Below are 21,259 nucleotides of genomic sequence, written 5' to 3'. Positions count from 1 at the left end.
AATTATCTGGACTTAACGTTAAATCTTAATGACAGTTCTTTCCAACCTTACTGCAAGCCTGGTAATTCCATCAGTTATATAAATGCTGCCTCTAACCACCCTCCTAGTATACTAAAAAGCCTTCCTCAAACTATAGAACTAAGATTGTCAACCAATTCTTCTAACGAAAATATTTTTAAACAACCCATTCCTCCTTATCAAGATGCATTATTTAAATCAGTTTTTATCTGCAAATTCACCTACCATTCAAATAAAAAACAGATCTTAATCAAAAATCACAAGCGAAACATAATCTGGTACAACCCACCTTTCAGTACCAATGTTGCAACAAAAATAGGAAGTCGTTTTTTGAACATGGTAGACCTGCACTTTCCGGTTAGTCACAAACTTCGTAAGATATTTAATCGAAATACCATTAAAATAAGCTACTCATGTATGCCAAACATCAAGTCCATCATTAATTCGCACAACCACAGGATATTATATAGCCAAGGTAAAGATGAGGGAAATACATGCAACTGTGTCAATAAATCCATCTGTCCCATGAACAATCAGTGCTTGTCAAAGAACATCGTTTATCAAGCGACCGTGTCGTCAAATGAACCTGACTACAAATAAAAAGTATATTTTGGCTTATGTGAAACTCCATTTAAATTTCGCTATGCTAACCATCTAAAATCTTTTAACATTAATAAATATAAAAATGATACCGAATTGTCTAAAGAAATTTGGGACATAAAAGACAAAATGTTTACACCCTTAATTAAGTGGAAAAATGTAAAACGTTGCAATCCTTATAACACTTCGTCAAAAATTTGCAATCTTTGTTTATACGAAAAATTCCCTGTTTTAACATATAAAGGTGATAACTTGTTGAATAAACGAAATGAGTTGATTTCAAAATGCAGACACAAGAATAAGTTCCTCTTATCTTTTTTTGACACCGGTGATTAGCTAATATTTTGTTTTTTCTTAGCGACGTTAAGATCCCACTACAATAGTATTTTGTAATTTGAGCGGTTGTTTTTTTTTGAATATGTATTCAATGGCTGATGATTGCCGCATAGGCATGAAACTTAAAGTACCATAGAAAAAGTTGTGTTTTCTTCGTTAATATATATGTGTATATATATATATATATATATATATATATATATATATATATATATATATATATATATATATATATCTTTAACAGGCATATAAATATATATAAAAGTATATAGATATGGACATATATATTATGTATATAAATTATATATATATACATATTTATATATATATATATATATATATATATATATATATATATATATATATATATATATATATATATATATATATATATATATATATATATATATATAAATGATATATTTGATATTTTATTTATATATATCTTTAACTGGCATATAAATATATATAAAGGTATATACATGTGGGCATATTTATTATATACATAAATATATATAAATCATATGTATATTTATATATATATGTATATATATATATATATATATATATATATATATATATATATATATATATATATATATAAATGATATATTTGATATTTTATTTATATATATATATAGATCTTTAACAGGCATATAAATATATATAAAAGTATATACATATGGATATATATATATATATATATATATATATATATATATATATATATATATATATATATATATATTATATACATAAATATATATAAAGACAGAAAAATTCTCCTCCTTTTGGATAATCATTCGTCACATATTTCAATTCGGGTATTATTGTAGTGAAAATGGAATAGTAGTTTTATTTTTCCCACCTCATTGCTCACACAAATTGTATCCTTTGGACCGTTCTGTATATGGCCCATTCAAAAAAGCTGTTTACTCCACCAGTGATGCTTGGATGCGAAATAATCCAGGTAAAACCATGAGCATACATAACATACCATCTATTGTCCAAACGGCATTACCAATAGCATTCACGTCTACTGATATTCAAGCTGGGTTTAGGTGTACCGGTATTTATCCATATAATAGACAAGTTTTTACAGACTTGAATTTTGCGCCATCGTTTGTTACGGACAGACCAATGCCAGAAGATAGACCAATTCTAGAAAACAGACCAGTTACAGAAGACAGTCCATTGATAAACGATAGACAAATGTCAGAAGTGACACCATTGTCAGAAAACAGGCTACAAAATTTTGCAGATGATCCAATACCGTCCACGTCAACAGTTTTTAATCCTGAAAGCGTTTGCCCATTTTCGAAAGCTCCACCTAGAAAGAAAACCACAAGAGGAAAAGAGAAAAGAAAGTCGAAAAAAGAAAAGAAAGTCGGCTGTGTACACAGATACACCCGAAAAGGGAGAAATCAGAATGGAAAACCGTGAAAAGATCATGAAAATGGATAAAAACAAAACAAAACATGCAGCCCAAAAATTGAAAAGTAAGGAAAAATATAGACAGCGATGACGATAGCGACGAACTTATGAAATTGCTTATTTTGTTTGACGCCTTTCTATTAAAGTAAACTTAACGAAAAGTGGGTTCAGTGCATGGACTGCAAAAATTGGGCACATGAAGATTGTGCACATCAAACCAATTATTATGTTTGCAAAAATTGTGATTTTAATTAAAAGTTTGTTACTTTATGTAATTTTGATGAGAAGTTCCTAAATATTTTTTATGTTACGGGATCATTGTGATTTATTTTTGTTTATTTTGTAAGTAATGTAGAAGAACCAATTTCAATGTTAATCTTTATTCTTAAATTATAGGTTTCGATGTCATTTTTTGTTTTTGTGATTGACTGTATATTTTTTTTATTACCTTTTTTGATATTTTTTGAGATATTGTTTTTCATTTGTAAATGTCATAATAGAGAGAGTCAGAGTTTATTTTTTGGATACAAAAATACTTAAATAGGTTAAGTGTCTCGTTTAAGTGTCTCGTTTAAGTGTCTCGTTTTTTTTTATTTTCTTCATAATATTTTTACACTTCGAAATTATTTTTTGTTAGTTGTTAAAAGTGAAATAATTCACATTTATATATTTTTTAGAATTTATAGATATTTTTCATTTTTTGTATTGTCTTGTGGGTATAAAAACGCAATATATTGGATCTCGTTTGCTTTATTGTTCTATTAATAAAAAAGATTAGTTGAAAATGTGTCTTTAAATGAATGTCCTTATGGAATGACCAGTAATTCCTTAATAGCCTGCCGTGATACAATCGACCCCTAGAGATAATTCAACCGTCCCGAGGTCCGGAACTGTTGTATCATTTTCCCGTTTTCTGAATTTTGTTCTATTTCTCAGTTATTAATGTTTTGAAATCCGTCATATTGCATTCATTTAATAGCTAAATATATTAGCTATACAGATACACAGTTGCTTTATTTGTGTATGTTGATTTGTCTCTTGGTAATTTCGGGTCAAAGTTAAATACTTTACATTCTACCCTATAAAAGTTTTAAACGCAATTTTTTTTTAATTATTTATAAATTTTATTTGTTTTTTATGTCAGAATGTTATCTTAAAATATCTTAAATTCTATGTCGAAAAAATCTCACTTTATTAAAGTCGAAAAAAAACTTTTTAAAATTACTCTAAAAAAACGAAAAAAATGCAACCTTTTGTAATTTTGAACTCGCTGTTCGTTTAAAAGACATCCTACTCAAGCTACTTAATCTTTATTAAGTTCAGGTTATGGTAACATCCCATTAAAAAACTTAGCTGCATATATTCATGCGTTATGATTAATTTTTAGCTAGCAACGTGTAACTTTTTTTCTTTTGCTCTAATTTCCTCAATGTTTATAATTCGTATAAAAGATATATAATGGCGAAAAAATTTTAAGATTTTTATAAATACTAATAGCCAAATCACTTTGTGTGGTTAACTTTACTTTTTTGTTGAGGTTAGGCTATCAACTATCAAGTTTTCGCCCCTTTTGGTTTATGCTAAAATAAATGTCTAAAATTACTATAAAACTATTATTTTGACTATACTGCGTACGGTTAATTAATTACGATTGTTTATATATAATAATTAACTATTACAATTAATTAAAAATCTTTTTAAAAAAATTTAATAATAAAAAATTTAAAAAAAAGTCTCGCAATTTTCTTAGACGTAAGACTTAATCGACCCTATTGTTAACTTAATGTTATTAAAAAGATACTCCAACGCAAGAGAATTTCCAACGGGCTTATAAAAAAGTCGTTTGTTTGAAATTATAAAGTGTCAAAATAAAAGATTAACAGTTTGGAATAAACTTGGTTTAACATTTTTCAAGATTATACCAAAAATGAGTGAAATAACTTTACGGGAATGTAGATGCGGATGTTGTTTCAAAAGATTGGATAAAGTCAAAAACAAGCGTGGAATTTCTAGAGTTTTTTTAGAAACAAAGTTGATGTTCCTAAATGAAATACGAGAAACAATCAACAAAAACAAAAATACTATTGAGCTTGGAACACATTGCTGTGCTTCTTGTATTAAAAGTGCACGGAGAAAGGAGAATGAGAAAATAAATTCACCGTTAAGTGGTTTAGAGAGACTCAATCGTTTGATTTTCAAACAGTAAATCTTGAGTTTCCTGAATAGTTTGAAACAAATCAAGTGTCATATTTTCCACCAATTATTGAACGAAATGAATAAAAGTCATTAAAGTCTTCAAAAAGTTTTCTAGTCGAGTTTAAAAAAGAATTAATAGAGCTAAAAAAAAGCGAAGAAAGAAGCGAAAAAAATGCATTAATTTTGGTGGATATACCTCGAACAATTGCTTTACATATTATATCGTATGCTACATTATTAAGTCTTCAGAAAATATAAAATTCAGGGCAAGGTATTATTGACGCTTATGTACATTAAAAAATTTTTATACATACTGGATCAAGATGTTGTGGAGAGCATTTGAACGAAGTTGGATGATTAAACAATGAAGTTTTAAATCAGCTGGTTGTTGTTAAAAAAATATGAAACTAAATGCATCAGAAATTAACTCTTTATTAGAGTTGTTTCGATATTACGCTCAGCATAATAATTTATTTTCAAAGTTTTCTGATATTTCAAAACTACCTGAATCTATTTGCCAACGAACTATTGGATTAAATAGGCAAAAATTTGAAGAACTAAGAGGAGATTTGATTCCAGAAACAACAATAATAGATCTAAATCTCAAGTTCTAGTCGTCTTTGTGTTTTGGCTTAAAACTGGTCTTGATCAATACACAATTGCTGATTTTTTTGGCATTGACTCTCATTTTGAAGTACCCGATATTTGCAACAAGTTAGAAACGCTTTTATCAAAGATTTCATCCCTAATAACTTAGGAGCAGGTCACTTAACAAGAGGTAAATGGTTAGCAAATAACATCGAGTTTGCATAAGAAATATTTAATGCTAAAGAATCTCAGTTGATATTAGTTGTTGACGGAACTTACTGTTATTGTCAAAAGAGCAGCAACAACTATTTTCAACGAAAAACATTCAGCATACAGAAAAAAAAAACATTTGTTCAAACCTTTTTTATTTTCGATATTAAATGGAAAAATTGTAGATGTATTTGGACTTAATAAGGCAACAAAAAATGACGCTTCAATCATGAATAATGTACTTCTAGGCAACCAAAACCTTAGAAAACTGCTTCATCCTAATGACATTATATTACTTGATAGAGGCTTTCGAGACTGTCTTGATTAAGACAGCCTTGAAAGCCTCTAACTTAAAAAATGCTTACAATTTGGAGTCAAAATTGACTGCATGCATAGAAAAAGGTTAAAAACAATTGACAACATTAAAAGCTAATCAATCTAGAATGGTTACCAAGTGGGTTATTGTTGGGTAATCGAAGTCACAAATTTATTTCTAAAAACATTGTTTAGAGCCTTAGATAAAGTGCGCAATAAATGTTTGCCTCACACACTCACCGACTACAGAATCGCAGCATCCCTTATTAATAGATTTTTCAAGCGCTTTTACTCAGACCAGGATGACAAACAAACAATTATTGAAAACACGAAAGTAAAGCTTCATTTAGAGAATAGTTCGGAAAAGCTGGTATATATATACGCGCAATAACTAAAGAACTTTAGTCGCTGCGCACATATCTTAATGTAATTTATTATTTAGCATGTGGAAAATACTTAGAGATGCTACCGAATACAGCTGGATTACTAACATTCTTTTTTAATAATAGCGCCAAACCAGAAACTTCTATGTTCACACAAATTGAAACTTCGGAAGATGAAGTTTACGAGTCAAAAAAATTTAAAAAGTTTTTTAAAAAGAAGCCTAATATTAATTTAGTTTCTTCATCGAGTCATTTGATGATCATTCAAGCGTAGATGAAGATAAATCTATAAAGAATACAAAGCGTTCACTGTCTAGTATGCAAGACGTAGTCAATCCAAAGAAATTGAAAGTTAACAAAAAACAATGTAAAAACTCATGGTTTTTTAGTAAAATTCCTAAATGGGGAGGAAAGCTTATAAAATCGAATTTTAAAAAGTCGGTGAAACACATGTACAATTGAACACATGTACAATTGATTATTTTTTACTCGGACTTTGGACTTCAAGCAAGCTGTCTAAGAACATATTAATTATTTTGAAATGCTCTGATCTCAAAGAAAATATTGCTTCTATTGATTCCAATGCTTGGGATAAAGCAAAAAGTGTTTGGCTCTTAGACGTTTGCAAGCTTTGTGTTTCTCAAGATAAAAATGTAAATCTCTCTATCTCTACATTTGGAACTGAAATGGAGCATTTCATTAATTTCACTAAGCCAATTCAGTCTTTTGAGTCACATGTAGTTTGCAATAATCAGTTGTGCATGCGAAGTTCGACTAGAAATTAGTCTTGAACTTTTTTTTTCTGAAAAAGTGTTCTAACTGGTCACATCAACTTTCAATTTGTAACAATTTTAATGGTATTCCTCCTTATCTTTTTATTGAGTCGGATATTCGAAATAAGTTAAATGTCCATGAACAACCGAATGAAATATCTTTCGAAGAACGTAAAATGTACAAGTTTATATGCACTACCTATTGCAAAAGACACCATTTTCGACGTATTTTTAATTTAAAATCAAAACTCTATTTAGTGGATGATTTATGTCCACAGAAACATGATTTAGATATCCCTGATCATCATATTATGTTACTTGCGTTTATTATTTAGTGTGAGCGAGATATAAAGTTACATGAATCGCATCTATCTTGGTGTGTTCCGAATTGTTTTTTGTGAAGTTTTTAATTTGAAAACAATTGTGCATAATATGTAAACATAATTAAAAATACTAGATAATATTTCTTTAATTTGGAATATTGTTGAAAATGTACTTTATATTTTGTAGATTAAATTTTTATTTTTTAATTCGATGTTAGAAAGTTTTTTAAAAAACCCGCTGGAAAGCCATTTTAAACTACACTTAGCAAAATTAAAATATCTACTCTCACCCTTCGTGTGTGCAGGATTTTTTTGTTTTTTAATATTTATTAGGGGTTTCTAAACAATAAATCATTAACAGAAGTTACACATACGAGGGGTGAATCCCCTATATTCACCCCCTATATTCCCCTATATTCATATTGAAAGCAAACACCATGGGTGATATATCTTCTTTGTTTTTGTTTTGGTAAAAAGACATTTTTTCATAGTTTTTATCTATTGTCTGTTGATGCATTTGGTGGTTATTGAATCACTTTTGTTTCAATAGAAACATTTTTTAACTTTATTTAGGTATACATATTTGTTTTGGACACTTCTTCTAAAACCACTACAAAATAGATACAAATAATAATTTTTTGTAATTTTTCCTTTAATAAACTAAATTTTTTTTAGGTTGTTTGGTATTTAAAAATTTTAGTAATATTGACTCGCTTAGAAATATTTGAACATATCAAAAAATGACATGTTTCCGAAAAATGTTTTAGCTGAAAAATGCATAACCGAAAAAACTAACAGAAAAAAAAGTCTTATTATGATAATAACACAAAAAAAAATCAAATTTTTAAAATGCGTCTATTTACTTTCATTAATCAATGCAAAATTAAAATGATCAAATATAAACGTTGCAAATCCCGTATTTTAAAGTACGAGTTCAGTTAGTTGAAGGATTTTTTAATCAGCAAACCGATTGGTGCCAGAAACAGTGCTATTAATCCTTCTTCATCTATCAGTATATCGAGTTCTCTCAATAACTCAAACAAAAAAACAAGTTTTTTTATTTTAAAACAATTAATTTTTTTTATTTATAAAAAGTAGTTACAAATGGCATTTATTTATCTATTTTTAAATTTTTAAATTTTTTAAATTTTAATTTAATATTATTATGACTTTCGTGTGCACATGCGTGTTAGAAGCATGTCTTTAACTGGATCTTTAGGTTAAAACTAAGAAGGAAAAAAATGGAAAAAAATATTTACATTTAGGGCCAGGACTCATGATTATTATGATTAAGGTAGATTGCGGGGTTTTTTTTACGATTTTTGATGAATTCGATGAAAGTCTATTACAACAACCACTATTCCTGCGTAACTACATGATCCTGTGTGTAGCTTTGCTACTCTTTGTTCGTTCATCTCGTGAAAAAACTGGTCATTACATCTTGTTTCACTTGACAATATTGTAAAATATTTCTTTGCATTCGACCAGATATATGACGCTTGATTTACTCCACTATATTAAGCAACAATGATTGAACTTGAGTTCAATGATTTACAATCTTAGAATTATTTATTAGAATTATCTCAATTAGTTAAAGCGAAATACCATTCACAAAACTTGGTTGCGTGACCAGACGCATTAGAGCAAAAAAACAAAACTATGAAAGTCACTGGCGGTGTAAAAGACTTGACTTAAAATCCTTCTGGTTTGTAACGCTTTTGTCATACTGCACCAATACTAAAAGCCTTGTCTAAAGATTTTTGTAATAAGAATAATATAAGTTCTCAAAGTTGATCTTGGTATTATCAACTAACTGGATCAACTTGTAACAGATTTGCAACAAATATTCAAAAATTACTGGATGCATTTAAAACGTTTAATGTCAGTTTTCAAGGAAATAAATCAGTGATGAATATTATTTCTAAAGCAGTATTACTTATAAAGATTTCAAAGATTGGATTTCAAAGATTGACACTGATCTCTACCAGTGTTTCACTAAAGTGTGTTTAATTGGATCTGAATCAATTTGTTAATCACTTAAGAAGTGTGCGCTGCCAACGTTTAAAACACAAGGAAAAAAAATTACTGTTAGTGTTCAGAAGAAACTTGCTCAACTAAAAGAAGAACGAACATTTCTTTCACGATTTATTGTTACGGCACGGAAACAACCAGACTTAGAGGACAGTATTGGCAACTACGAGTTTTCTGTTGTACCAAAATCAATGTTTACAGGTGATGGATAGCCTCTGCGTTCCACAGATAAATACAAAATACTACATGAGATAGAATCTTTATTCAAAGAAAAGCATCCAGTAGTATCTAAACACAATATGGCAAGCAATACCTAGAAAATAATCATTATTGACGGAAACGCGTTGGTAAACAGAGTTCACAAAGGTGCTGAAATAAAAAATGTGTAAGGTAAACCCTCTTTATTCTAAAAACAACATTAATCAAAAAAGACACTATGCCTACTAAAAAAATTAAAGATAAAAGAATTATTAAAGATTTAAACATTAAAAGAATAATTGTTTGTTCTAATTTTTCTTTAAGTCTTCGCCAAACAACTTGTTATATCACTATTGAAAATTGCAAATGGTTACAACGAAATTAGACTTGTGTTTGATTACTGTATCAGTCAGTCTCTTAAAACCAGAACAAGATTGAAGGAAACATCGGGAAACAATATAAATCACAAGGTTTACGATAAAGGAGATGTTAGCAGTTTGTCATTAAAGCATTTGCTATCAGAATGTACTTATGATGCACTAAAAGATCAAGTAATTTTTTAATTCATATGTAATTTTTCAAATACAAATGAATTAAAAACAGCCACAAATATCTTAATTTTTAATATTAAGTTGCTAAGCCATCATCACCAAGAGGGGATTTTGCAATTATCCATTGATATTGCAAGATGTAATCCTTTTTCAGAAAGCAATGTTTTCTCTCCCAGAAAAACAGACGTACTTTTGCTGCTAATATTTTACTGTAATAACTTTTTACTGGATTATCTACCTCTTGCAACATACTTAGATAGATAATTACTTTGAACGTAAATTTATGTTAATAAAAAGTCTCAAAAAATAATTAATCAAGATATATAACAAAATTGGAATGGAAAAAATCTATTTCCGCTGTCTTATTGTTCAGGTCTGTAAGTTCTTGGTCTGTAATTTACATACTCTGTAAGGTGTTATATCTTGGAAAGGAATTGTTTGCAGGATATGGTTTTTACATATATTTTGTTCCGCTTGACGAGCTCTATTGTATAACATACTTTTTTATTTACGATCATTTTTTTGTTGACTGTAATTAATTTGACGTCATGTGTCCCGGCCCCAAATGTAAAAATTTTTTGGCACCCATTTTTTTCTTCTTAGTTTTAACCTGAAGAACAAACTGAAAGCATAAAATTTCTTCTAGCACCCCTGTGATCATCACTAAAAGTTTCTTTTCTATTTTTACGCGTAGTGAATTTTTGTAAGCGAAATTTCCGGAAAACTTAGAACCAAATTTTCGAAAGTCTTATGATCTGATGTACAACCCTACTTTGAAAGCAGTAAATATATTGACAACTAACTTCTGCGTTGACAATACCAATGGTGTTAGCATATAATCACACACTCCCTGAGGACACGGGGATTAAAATGATGTCAATTAGACGTTCATTTAACGACCCGAACTTTAGTTAAACCTTTAAAGGGCATCCCGTGCTCACCAGTTTTTTATAAACTATTGCAACAATCGTCTCAGAGCTGGGTAAAAAAAATGCTAATAATCAAATATGGTTTAATACGTTACGAATTTGATTTAACTAGACCCTAAGAATCATAACTAAGACTGTTTTTAATACGACAAACAAGTTCTTAACTGCGATAAGAACTTGTTTGTCGTTTCACTATGAGTCCAAATTGCGAAAAAGTGGCCAAACTCTTTTTCGATTTTATTTTTTTAGCAGAAAGTGAACTTTGTGCAATCTTTTTACTTTGAACAGATGTTAACTGTATTTAAACTCAACATAAAGTCGTTTTCTGTAAAAAAAAATTATAGCTTTGTTTTTATAAAATATTTTATTGCAAAGAGTGCATTTAGAAGATTATACAGGTGTTTTTTCTTTCTTGTTGATTAAATATGAAAAGATTAGAACTTATAAACATAATTCAAAAAGTTGGTATTAATCATGCGAACTTGCAAGCCGTTTAAGAAACTGAAGCAAAAAATAAATTGCTAACCAATGAAGAACTGTCTGATGTAGAACTCTCAGAAAAAATTAGACTTTTTACTTATAAATTTAGAGTTAAATATGCAAAGCATAATCGTAATTTTAAAAGATTAAATAAACTAGAAATGCCCTGGTTAGAGGGTGAGTTCAGAATCAAAATACTAAACTTAATTCAACTTCAAAAACTGGACGACCAGAAAAAGAATGGATAGAGTGTTCATTAAGAACAAAAAGGAGGAAAGATTCAAGGTAGTTTCTAATTTAGAATTATTATTTTTGTTTTTAAAAGCCACTGATTAAAAACGTAAGTTTTAAATCAAAGGTTTGATGATACTGATCTTACTACTGGAGTGCAGAATGAACAGTCAGTATTTCAAACTGCAATAGTTCCTTTGAAATCAAAATTGGGGGTTCAAACATCTGGAATAATCCTAAACCATCAAGCCCTCATTTTTGTAGATCTCTTGAACTACAATACCTAAAGGAAACAAACGAACTTATTGCAGCAGAAAAAATAAATTTTAATAAATTTTATTAATACTAAATTTTAATAAATTTTATTAATAAAAAATAAATTTTAGAAAAATTTAAATTGTTGTTGACTTGACTATGTTGGATGGCAAGTCAGTAAATGCTATCATGTTTTCAAATTCTTTACAACTGTGCAATGTTTGTTTTGCAAAATCGAGTGAGATGAACAATCTAGTAAAAATCAGAATGTTTACTCCAAATAAAAATCTCTTACTATGGAACTATCTACCTTACATTGTTAGCTTAGACTTTTTGAGCATGTGCTACATTTAGGATATAAAATGAAAATTAAAAAATATCAAGAAAAATCAAAAGAACATAAGCTTTCTGTTATTGAGCAAAAAAATGAAATTCAGAAGCGGTTTAGAAGCGAGCTCAGCCTTGTTGTAGATATGCTAAAGCTTGTAAATGGTTCCTCAAACACAGGTAACACAGCCGGAATAGCATTTAACAATGCAGATACTTTTGCAGACATTACAGGAGTTGATGTTAAAATAATTGTTAGATTGAGAAATATAATGAAAGCTGTGTGCAGTGGATGCCACCTTGATTTGGGGGCCTTCGAAAAAATACTGTTTAGCTACTTCAGAAATAATAATTGAAAAATATAACTGGTACATAATACCACCTACAGTACACAAGCTATTAGAGCATGGTTATTAAATTTCTGATTGCTTTGAACTCCCAATAGGTATATATTCAGAAGAGGCGCAGGAAGCACAAAATAAATACATTCGAAATGCAAGACTAAACCATACATGTAAAATTTCAAGAAAGTTATGTAGTGATCCAATAGTATCATCATTCATCTTCAAAATAACTAAATCTATTGGTGCTGTTAACTTAGATTATAAAGTTTTAAACCTTTTGCTTAATGAACAATAAATATTTTTAAAATAATAATTTGTACTATATTACTAAAAGTTACAAATATTGGTTTATAGATATATATAAACTTTAAAAGATCTCAAGTTATAAAAATGCTGAAATGAAGTCTTGCGTTTGTTTTTCTCACCTCCCCCCGGCCTTTTTTAATGTCTCCTGAAACAATTGATATAAAAACCAAAATGGAGCAAATTCGAGCAGCTAAAAAATTATGTTTTATACCCAATACATTCATAATAATGTGGTAGAAATTTAGGAGGGGTGAAAAGTGGACATTTTAAGCTATATCACTTTTTGTGACCGTGAAAATACATATTTAAAAATTTTTACTCCTTTCTTCAAAAACCCAAAATCGAAAGCTAATTTATTGAGTTATTACTTCTTTTTTGTTTAAAACAATATTAACAATAATATAAGATAATGAAATTTCGGGTATGAAAATTTCATGGTGTAGGATACTTAGTTTTTTATAGCACTATATTCTGTTTTAAACGAATAATTTTAGTTAGACTAAAAATGTAGTCGGCTAATATTAGGTAGACTAAAAATTTAGTCGACTAAGTTTCGTCATACTAAATATTTGGTCAACTATTTTAACAACTTTTAAACCTTTTTTTTTTCAGACATTAATTTATCAGACAATTGTTACTTTGAACTATTAGTCATTTAATATAAACACTCATTAAGTATGCGTAATATATATATATATTTCTTTCTTTCGCTTCCTCGGCTTCACATCACTTTTCAAAATAAATAAAATTTATACATGTAAATAGAAATTAAAAACGGGCGCCCCTGAATTTAATAAAAATATATTTAAAAAACTTATATATTTTTATTGCATATATAAAATATATAGATAAAAAACATCTTAAATTTCAACTAAAAATTAGAATTCTTCAACAATTCTAATTCTTTTAACTAAAAATTAGAATCGTTAAAAAAGATTGCTAAATAAAAATTTACAATGTTTTAATACGCTTGCATCTTAGGGATCGTCCATAAATTACGCAACGCTAAATTTAAAAAATAAATAAAAAAAGATCAAAAGATTTTCCTCGCAGTCTTTAATTAAACCAAAAAATGTCTTTAAAGTCCAGTAAAAATCGCCGCGCAAAAGAGCAAATGATCACTTGTGTTTTTTAAACGTTTCGCGTTGCGTATTTTATGGACGCTCCCTTATCTGATACATTTTAATTAAATTTTGATTCCGACATATTTTTATCAATTAAAGCAAAATCTCGTTGGTAAACTAAACTAAGTTCTTTATATTAAACTTATGAAATATCATTTCCTTCAATAGGTTATTAAATATATTTTTAAATACTATGGCATTATCTTTTGAATATTTTTAAGAGGAATTGGCGCAAAGAAAACAGGATACTAGAACTGAATTATTGGAAAAAGTTTTTTTTTACTTAATTGTTTAGCGCAAATTACATAATTAACACACTGAAAATAGAAACATAAACAAATGAAAAGTGAAAAATTAATTTTGAGAATTGCGTATGCGAGGCATTGCTTTTTCATGGTCACACACATTTTTACAATTTCTTAAAATAAAAAATTAATATTATCCAGTGATTAACATCAATCGAATCAATATAAATGAGACACCAAAATATTAAAATCGTGTGATATTAACAATTGAATTAATTATTCAAAAGTAAGAAAATAAATGTAAAAAATGTTTAAAGAAAAGTACATATAAAAAAATTCATAAATACATCTCACAGTTTTGACAAAAGCATACGGCATTGATATCGCATGCAGCTTTAGTAAATTTTACATAAACCCTGGGATAATTCAATAATGGAAATACTCTAACGTACTTCAGAAAAACTTTACATTGAAAATAATTTAAAAGAAATAAAAATAATGATAAAAAAACTATAATGTACAACATTAAAAATATATAAAATTGGATATAAAAATAGCAGTAAAAAAGAAAGTTAAGTTTGAACTTCTCCCGGTGTTGGACCATAACCTGAAGTAGGACCATACACACTCCATATCCATTGCACATAACATTGAACACTTCGTGGTTCTGGCTTATCCATTCGAACCATATCTTCTGTATCCAATAATATAGGAATATTTTTCACCTTTCTAAAATTTAAAAATTCAAAAACGCATCTAACATGTAATATCACCTAAGACTTTTCGAAGTATGTTTGATCAGTAAAAAAGCAATGATATTTAATATTAACTGTCGCATTATATTGGGCGACTGATCAAGCTTTAGTTAAAGGCAAACTTTTGAAGAAAAGCAAACAGTTCAATTATATTATCAAAGTTAACTCGGAGCGCTAGATCACCATTAATGACAAAAAAAAGTCAACTCGACAATATCTAATCTCTATCACTCCCTCATATCTCATCCCTATCACCACCTCATATCTTATTCCCATCACTCCTCACATGATATCTCGATTTCCCTTGAACAATTTGTTTAATTATTTTTGGAAAAGTATTAACGATTGCAACATTACAATTCCTTGGGGATTATTTGCGCATGAAGAAGTTCATAAATGAAGGTATATAATAGCTGTAGCGTTAACTTTTATTAAGTTTTTATAATAATAGTTTATAAGAAACAATAAATTGTTTAACATTATAAAAACTATACATTAAATTATAATATTTAATATATCTATTTATATTAATAAATAATATACAAGTAAGTAATATAATTTTATTTGTGTTATATTTATTTTACTTTACTTTATATATATAACACATAAAAGACAAGTACAAAAAAAAACATGCTAAAACTCTTATGTCTGGAAATATTTCACAAAATCATGCGATTCAGCTAGTGAAGCAAAATGCACCCTGGCGCAATTCTTTCATAAAATGAAAAGGTTCGAGCACATCTGGTCTGATTACCCACATGAGAACTATCCATAGTATAATATTAAAAAATACAAAGTTAGATGAAACATCTGTTGCAGAAGTAAAAACAAATAAAAGTAGACGGATTCTTTAAACATGAAACCTTGGCCGAATTGCTAGCAAACTGTGCTGCAAAGAATGGCATGCCTTACAATTACAAAATCCGATGCAATACATGAGTTTATTAAAAAAACGTGGTTTCCAAATGCCAAAAAGTCAAAAGTCAGTCACAAAACTAATAATGTCGTTTTACGAGATAAAAAAACAAGAGCTGTGTGATAAAATTCCTGTTTTGAAAAAATGTGGTGAAAAGTTCAGCATAACAGTTGATGATTGGACTGACATCTTTATTAAAAGGTATATAAATGTAACTTTTCCCAATAAAGTTGCTTATACAGGGTGAGCCAAAAGTCACTGACCCTTTTCATTTTTTAATATCTTTTTTATTTCTTAATATTTTTTATTTTCTTAATATTTTTTATTTTTTTCAAATCCTGGAAATTAATTATGAAGAAATTCAGTACCGTCCAACGTACACAAATTGTAAAATTTTACTATCAAAATCAAGGTTCAATAATTCAAACCCAAAGAACTTATCGAAGGTATTTTAATGTGAGAGATGCTCCTAGCAGGAATGCAATTAAGAGCATGGTTAAAAGATTTGAAGATCAAGGAGCTGAAGATCAATAACTTCAAATGAAATTATTGGGCCATACTTTTTTGAAGATGATGGAAATGCTGTGACTGTGACAGGAGAGAGGTACAGAGCGATGCTTCAAAATTTCTTATGGCCAGCAATTGAAAATCGAGTTGGAATGTGGTTCCAGCAGGATGGAGAAACAGCTCATACTGCAAGAGAAAGCATGCATTTACTCCGGTAACGTTTTAACGGAAGAATTATTTCTCGATTTGGTGATGTCAATTAGCCATCTCGTTCTCCTGATCTCACTAGCCCAAACTTTTTCTTGTGGGGATATCTGAAAGAAAAGGTTTATGCCAACAAGCTGCAATCTTTAATGGAGCTAAAGGAAAACATCACTAGAGAAATAAGAGAAATAAGTCCAGAAACTTTGGAAAAGGTTATGGCAGAGGTAATCGAAAGAGCTGCAATTTGTGAAGCAGAAAATGGAAGGCATATGCAGAATGTTACTTTTCACACTTAACGATAAAGTTTCTAAAGCTTACTAAAAGTAAACTTGTGATAAGAATAAAATTAAATTTGTGATAGAAAATCAATTTCCATCGCCTTGACTTTATGATACTAAAATTTCATGCATATAACTGTTAAAATAAAAAAGTTATTTAAAATTGAGATGGTTCAGTGACTTTTGGCCCACCCTGTAAATTAAGTCTTGTTAAAGTTGATGGTTTCTGGGATACTTTCACAACGGAAGAATTAGTGAAACAAAAATTGACAGAATTTGGGTTTTTACATACATACACCTACTCATGATCATGCTGCAATAATGCAAAAATATGGACGGATAATTCCTGTAGAGAGTGAACTGTACAACAATCACGGTATTCTACAAAAATTTATGTACCAGCAACGACCGAACATGTTCGAGTGACGAATCAAAAAAGAAGATGTCGATAAATATGATAATGCAAACGATTTCGAAAAACATCTTTTTAATCTTTAGAAGAAGATAACTCAGATAATAGATAAATAAGATGATTCTGATTCTGATTATAATGACAATGATTATCTTAAGAGATTGAATCGCAGAGACATTTTAAATAATATCAGAGAGAAAATTGCTCATGGAAGCAGCAATAGAACATTTCAAGATGACATCAAGTCTGTGTTGAATAATTCATGTAAAATGATTAAATTTTTTAAATTGGCAAGCATTAGTAGCTCCATATTGCAAAAGCATGTTTTCGAACAAGAAAATAAAAAACTTATTCTAAAACTTGACATTAAAACTCAGTGAAACTCTTTGGTTTACATGATTGAAAGGCTGGTAAAATGTACAAAATTGCTTTTTGAATGCATGATTTCATGCATTCAAAAAGCAATTTTGTACATTGGAACAAATAGCTTTTATGAGGAAGTCGATTTTAAAGTTTTAAAAGATATTTAATAAGTGTTAAAACCAATTGAATTAGCTGTTAAGGGGCTAAATAAAGATATTCAACTATTCTGACCAGTGAATGTGTTCACATATTTTTGTTCAAAACTCTTTCTGAACAAACTTAAATGTAGTGATGCTAGATTCCCTCAAAAAGTGATACGATGAGCAGCTCAACAAAGATTTAGTGTCACTAATAAGCTATTTGCAAAACCCAAATTCAATTATGTCGCAAAATAATGATGGCTTCACATATTCATCAAAGTCAGAAATTATTCAAATGCAAAAAATACAGTCAAACAAAACTTTACCAAATTATTGGATAGTGTCAATGTTGAATCATCGGATTAAAAAGTTGCTGAAGAAGCCAATAATAACCTTAAGACACAGTTACAACAATCCCTAACAAAATTGATTTCCTTCCAACCCAAGATTAATTGTTCTGAACCATCTTCAGAGATATTAAGGGAGTTTAAGCTGTTTGAAGCAACTGGAGTTTAAACATCAAACTTAAATAAGATTGATGCTACTCTCTAAACAATTCAGCCCTTGTCAACATCCAGTGAAAGAACTTTTTCGGTTGCTGGACACTTTTCAACTTAGCTTCGAAGCCAAACGAATTTTGATATATTAAATGCATTAATATTTTTAAAATACTATTTTTTAGAACATTAAATTATTAAGTTGATACTGCTTGGTAAAATATTTTAATACTTTAAACAATACATTTATTTTTTAGATAATAAAAAGTAAAATAAAATAAAAAAATGAGTAAATTTTCTTTTTCTATTTAATTTTTTCTTTACATAAAGTTTTTTAAGGATTTGGCTAAATTTTTTAAATGTTTTTTATAAATACAGCGCAATACCATTTTTTTTTAAACATCTTCGCTTCCAACAAGGCTGCAAGCAACCACTATTAGAGTTGGAAGAGAAAAGATAAAGATTGTAGAGCAAGATAAGGATTGACAGATGACTTAAATGATTGCAAATTATATGAATCAGGAAAGCAAGATGAAGGAAGTGAATTCCAAAGAGCTGATGTTCGAGGAAAAAAAATAGACAAATAAGAATTATTGGAGCACTTAGGAACAGTCACAGAAGAAGAATGAGACTTAATTGAATATTGAGTAATAGGAGAATGAATTTTAATAGATGGCACAAAAGACGCTAGCTCTTTAGAGCAGTGCCCATTATAGTATTTGTAAAGAAGAGAAAGGGAAGCAACATTATGAGGATGTGATAATGGTTAGATGTTGGCTGCAAGAGCAGGTCCAACTATGCTTACAATACATTTTTGCAAATTGTCTAAAAGAGAAAGAGCATCATTAGAAGATCCGTCCCAGATATGGCAACAGTATTCCATACAAGGCCGGATTTGAGATTTATAGAAATAGAGATTAGAATCGGTAGAAATAAAGTGTCGAGCTTGATAAAGAGATGCAACCTTAGCTGATGCTAATTTTGCAACAGATTTGATATATGGTTTCCAAGAAAGATCGGAAGTAAGAGTTAATCCTAGAAGATGAAGGGTAGATGACTCATCGAGTACATTCCGTTCATAAATATTGAAAGATCTAAATTATTGCAAAAACGATTGGCTGAAAAGAATTGAGTTTTATCAGAATTTAAGTTCACCAGCCATTGTGAGCCCCATGCTGTAACAGAAGTGAGATCTTTTTTAAGCTCAAATGCCCTCTCCAAGCAATCAGAGAGTGTTGGCTTCTTACCACGACAAGAATATATGGTAGTATCATCAGCGAACAATGTCAACTTTGATGTGAGAATATCTGAAAGACCGTTAATGTAAATTAAAAAGAGTATAGGGCCAAGGATTGAACCTTGAGAAACCCAAGATACAGATTAAGAAGAAGAGTGCTGTCCATCGAGGACAACTTTCATACTACGATAGGAAAGGAAGGATTCAATAATCCTAAAGATGTCACCAGATACATCGTAAGAAGAAAGCTTATGGAGAAGACCAGCATGCCAAACTTTATCAAAAGCCAAACTTTATCATCCCAAACTTTATCAAGCATGCCAAACTTTATCAAAATTAGAAATGGAAAGAGCGATGGGCTTAACCTCTCCACCTCTATCTAATGCACGATAAAACCTATCGGTTATTACTGTTAGCAATTCAGCTGTAGAACGAGAAGATTGAAATCCATATTGATGATCAGAAAGTAAGTTATTAGATTTAAGATGAGAGATTAAGTGTTTGTTAATTAAAGATTCAAAAACCTTGCTTATGATAGGAAGAAGACTAATGGGGTAGTAGTTAGACAAACCAGATTGCTCTCCAGAATTTTTGAAAGTAGAGATAACAGATGCCGCTTTCCAGCAGGTTGGAAAACAAGACTCTGATAAGCACTTGCTGAATAGTTTTGAAAGTATAGGCGACAGCTCCGGAGAACTGTTCTGCAAGACTATAACAGGTATGTTGTCCGGGCCACAAGCTGTAGAGGAGTCTAAGCAGGAGATCACTTTAGATACAGAAGCTGGAGTGATATGAATGTCAAGCAATGAATCAATCTGTTTGTTGCTATATCAGGTAGAACGCAACTAACGGAATCAAGAGATGATATTGATGAAAAGTTCTTAGCAAACAATTCAGCTTTGTCTTTAGGTGAGGTGACTAAGTCTGAACCATATCAGAGAGGTGAAATTAAAGATTTGCTCTTATTATTGATACTATTAAAGATTCTCCAGAATTTATTAGAGCCTAATTTTTGTGATGAAATACAAGATTTCATGACCTGAGTAGAGCGGGCTTTGGCGTTAGACAAAACCTTTTTACAATGGGTTATAGCAGTAATAAACAGACGTCTGTTTTCTGGAGGACTGTTTTGCTGATAGATATGGAAGTACGGTTTTGATTGGCAATCGCAGCAGCACAATGTGAGGAAAACCGTGGAGGAGAGTGAGGCTTGACCTGGAATCGTTGAGAGGGAATAAAAGATTCCATGTCAGCCTGAATCCACAAAGTTATGTAAGAAGCACATTTGTCAGCAGGAAGACAAAAGATATCTACCCAAGAGCCATCACAAAGAAAATCACGGAAAGAATCCCAGTCAGCTTTAAGGTAGTTGTAAGAGGTAAGATGATAGGGGATTCAGATGATGAAGAAGAATGAGATATTAGTTTTAAGGAGATCAAACTGCAATCGGAAGCACAGGTATTGGTATATCCGGTATTTTGGAAACTCTAACAACAACAAAAATGAAGCCTAATTGACTACAGTGGCTCCCTAGGTCTTGGGTAAATGAATATATTTATATATTACATATAATATTAAAAAAAAAACCATCAATTATTATGATTGATGTTTATTACTACTTAACATTTACAATCGATAAACTGTTAATTTTTTGTGGTCCTACAGAAACAACTTTGTGGTCCCCTAGTGGACCACAGACCTATTGTTTGAGAACCGATCGTTTATAGAAAGCTTCTTAATTTTTTTTCCTCAA

At 29.6% G+C, this 21,259-nt stretch overlaps 1 protein-coding gene across 3 annotated transcripts in view; it reads right to left on the bottom strand.

Annotated features, from left to right (window-relative positions):
• Positions 1 to 14,310: 14,310 nt before the first annotated feature.
• LOC100201027 (putative uncharacterized protein DDB_G0282499) overlaps positions 14,311 to 21,259 on the bottom strand; it is a 49,608-nt gene continuing 42,659 nt past the window's right edge. For all 3 annotated transcript variants that reach the window (XM_065792898.1, XM_065792897.1, XM_065792896.1), the window contains one exon: positions 14,311 to 14,926. In XM_065792898.1, coding sequence (XP_065648970.1) covers positions 14,770 to 14,926 — 157 coding nt within the window. In that variant the 3' untranslated portion in view covers positions 14,311 to 14,769. The remainder of the gene's footprint in view (positions 14,927 to 21,259) is intronic.

Source organism: Hydra vulgaris, chromosome 03 (assembly GCF_038396675.1).
Source record: "Hydra vulgaris chromosome 03, alternate assembly HydraT2T_AEP".
NCBI classification, from domain to species: Eukaryota; Metazoa; Cnidaria; class Hydrozoa; order Anthoathecata; family Hydridae; genus Hydra; species Hydra vulgaris.
Note: the sequence above shows the minus strand (reverse complement) of the source record. Positions and strands in the feature narration are given on the sequence as shown.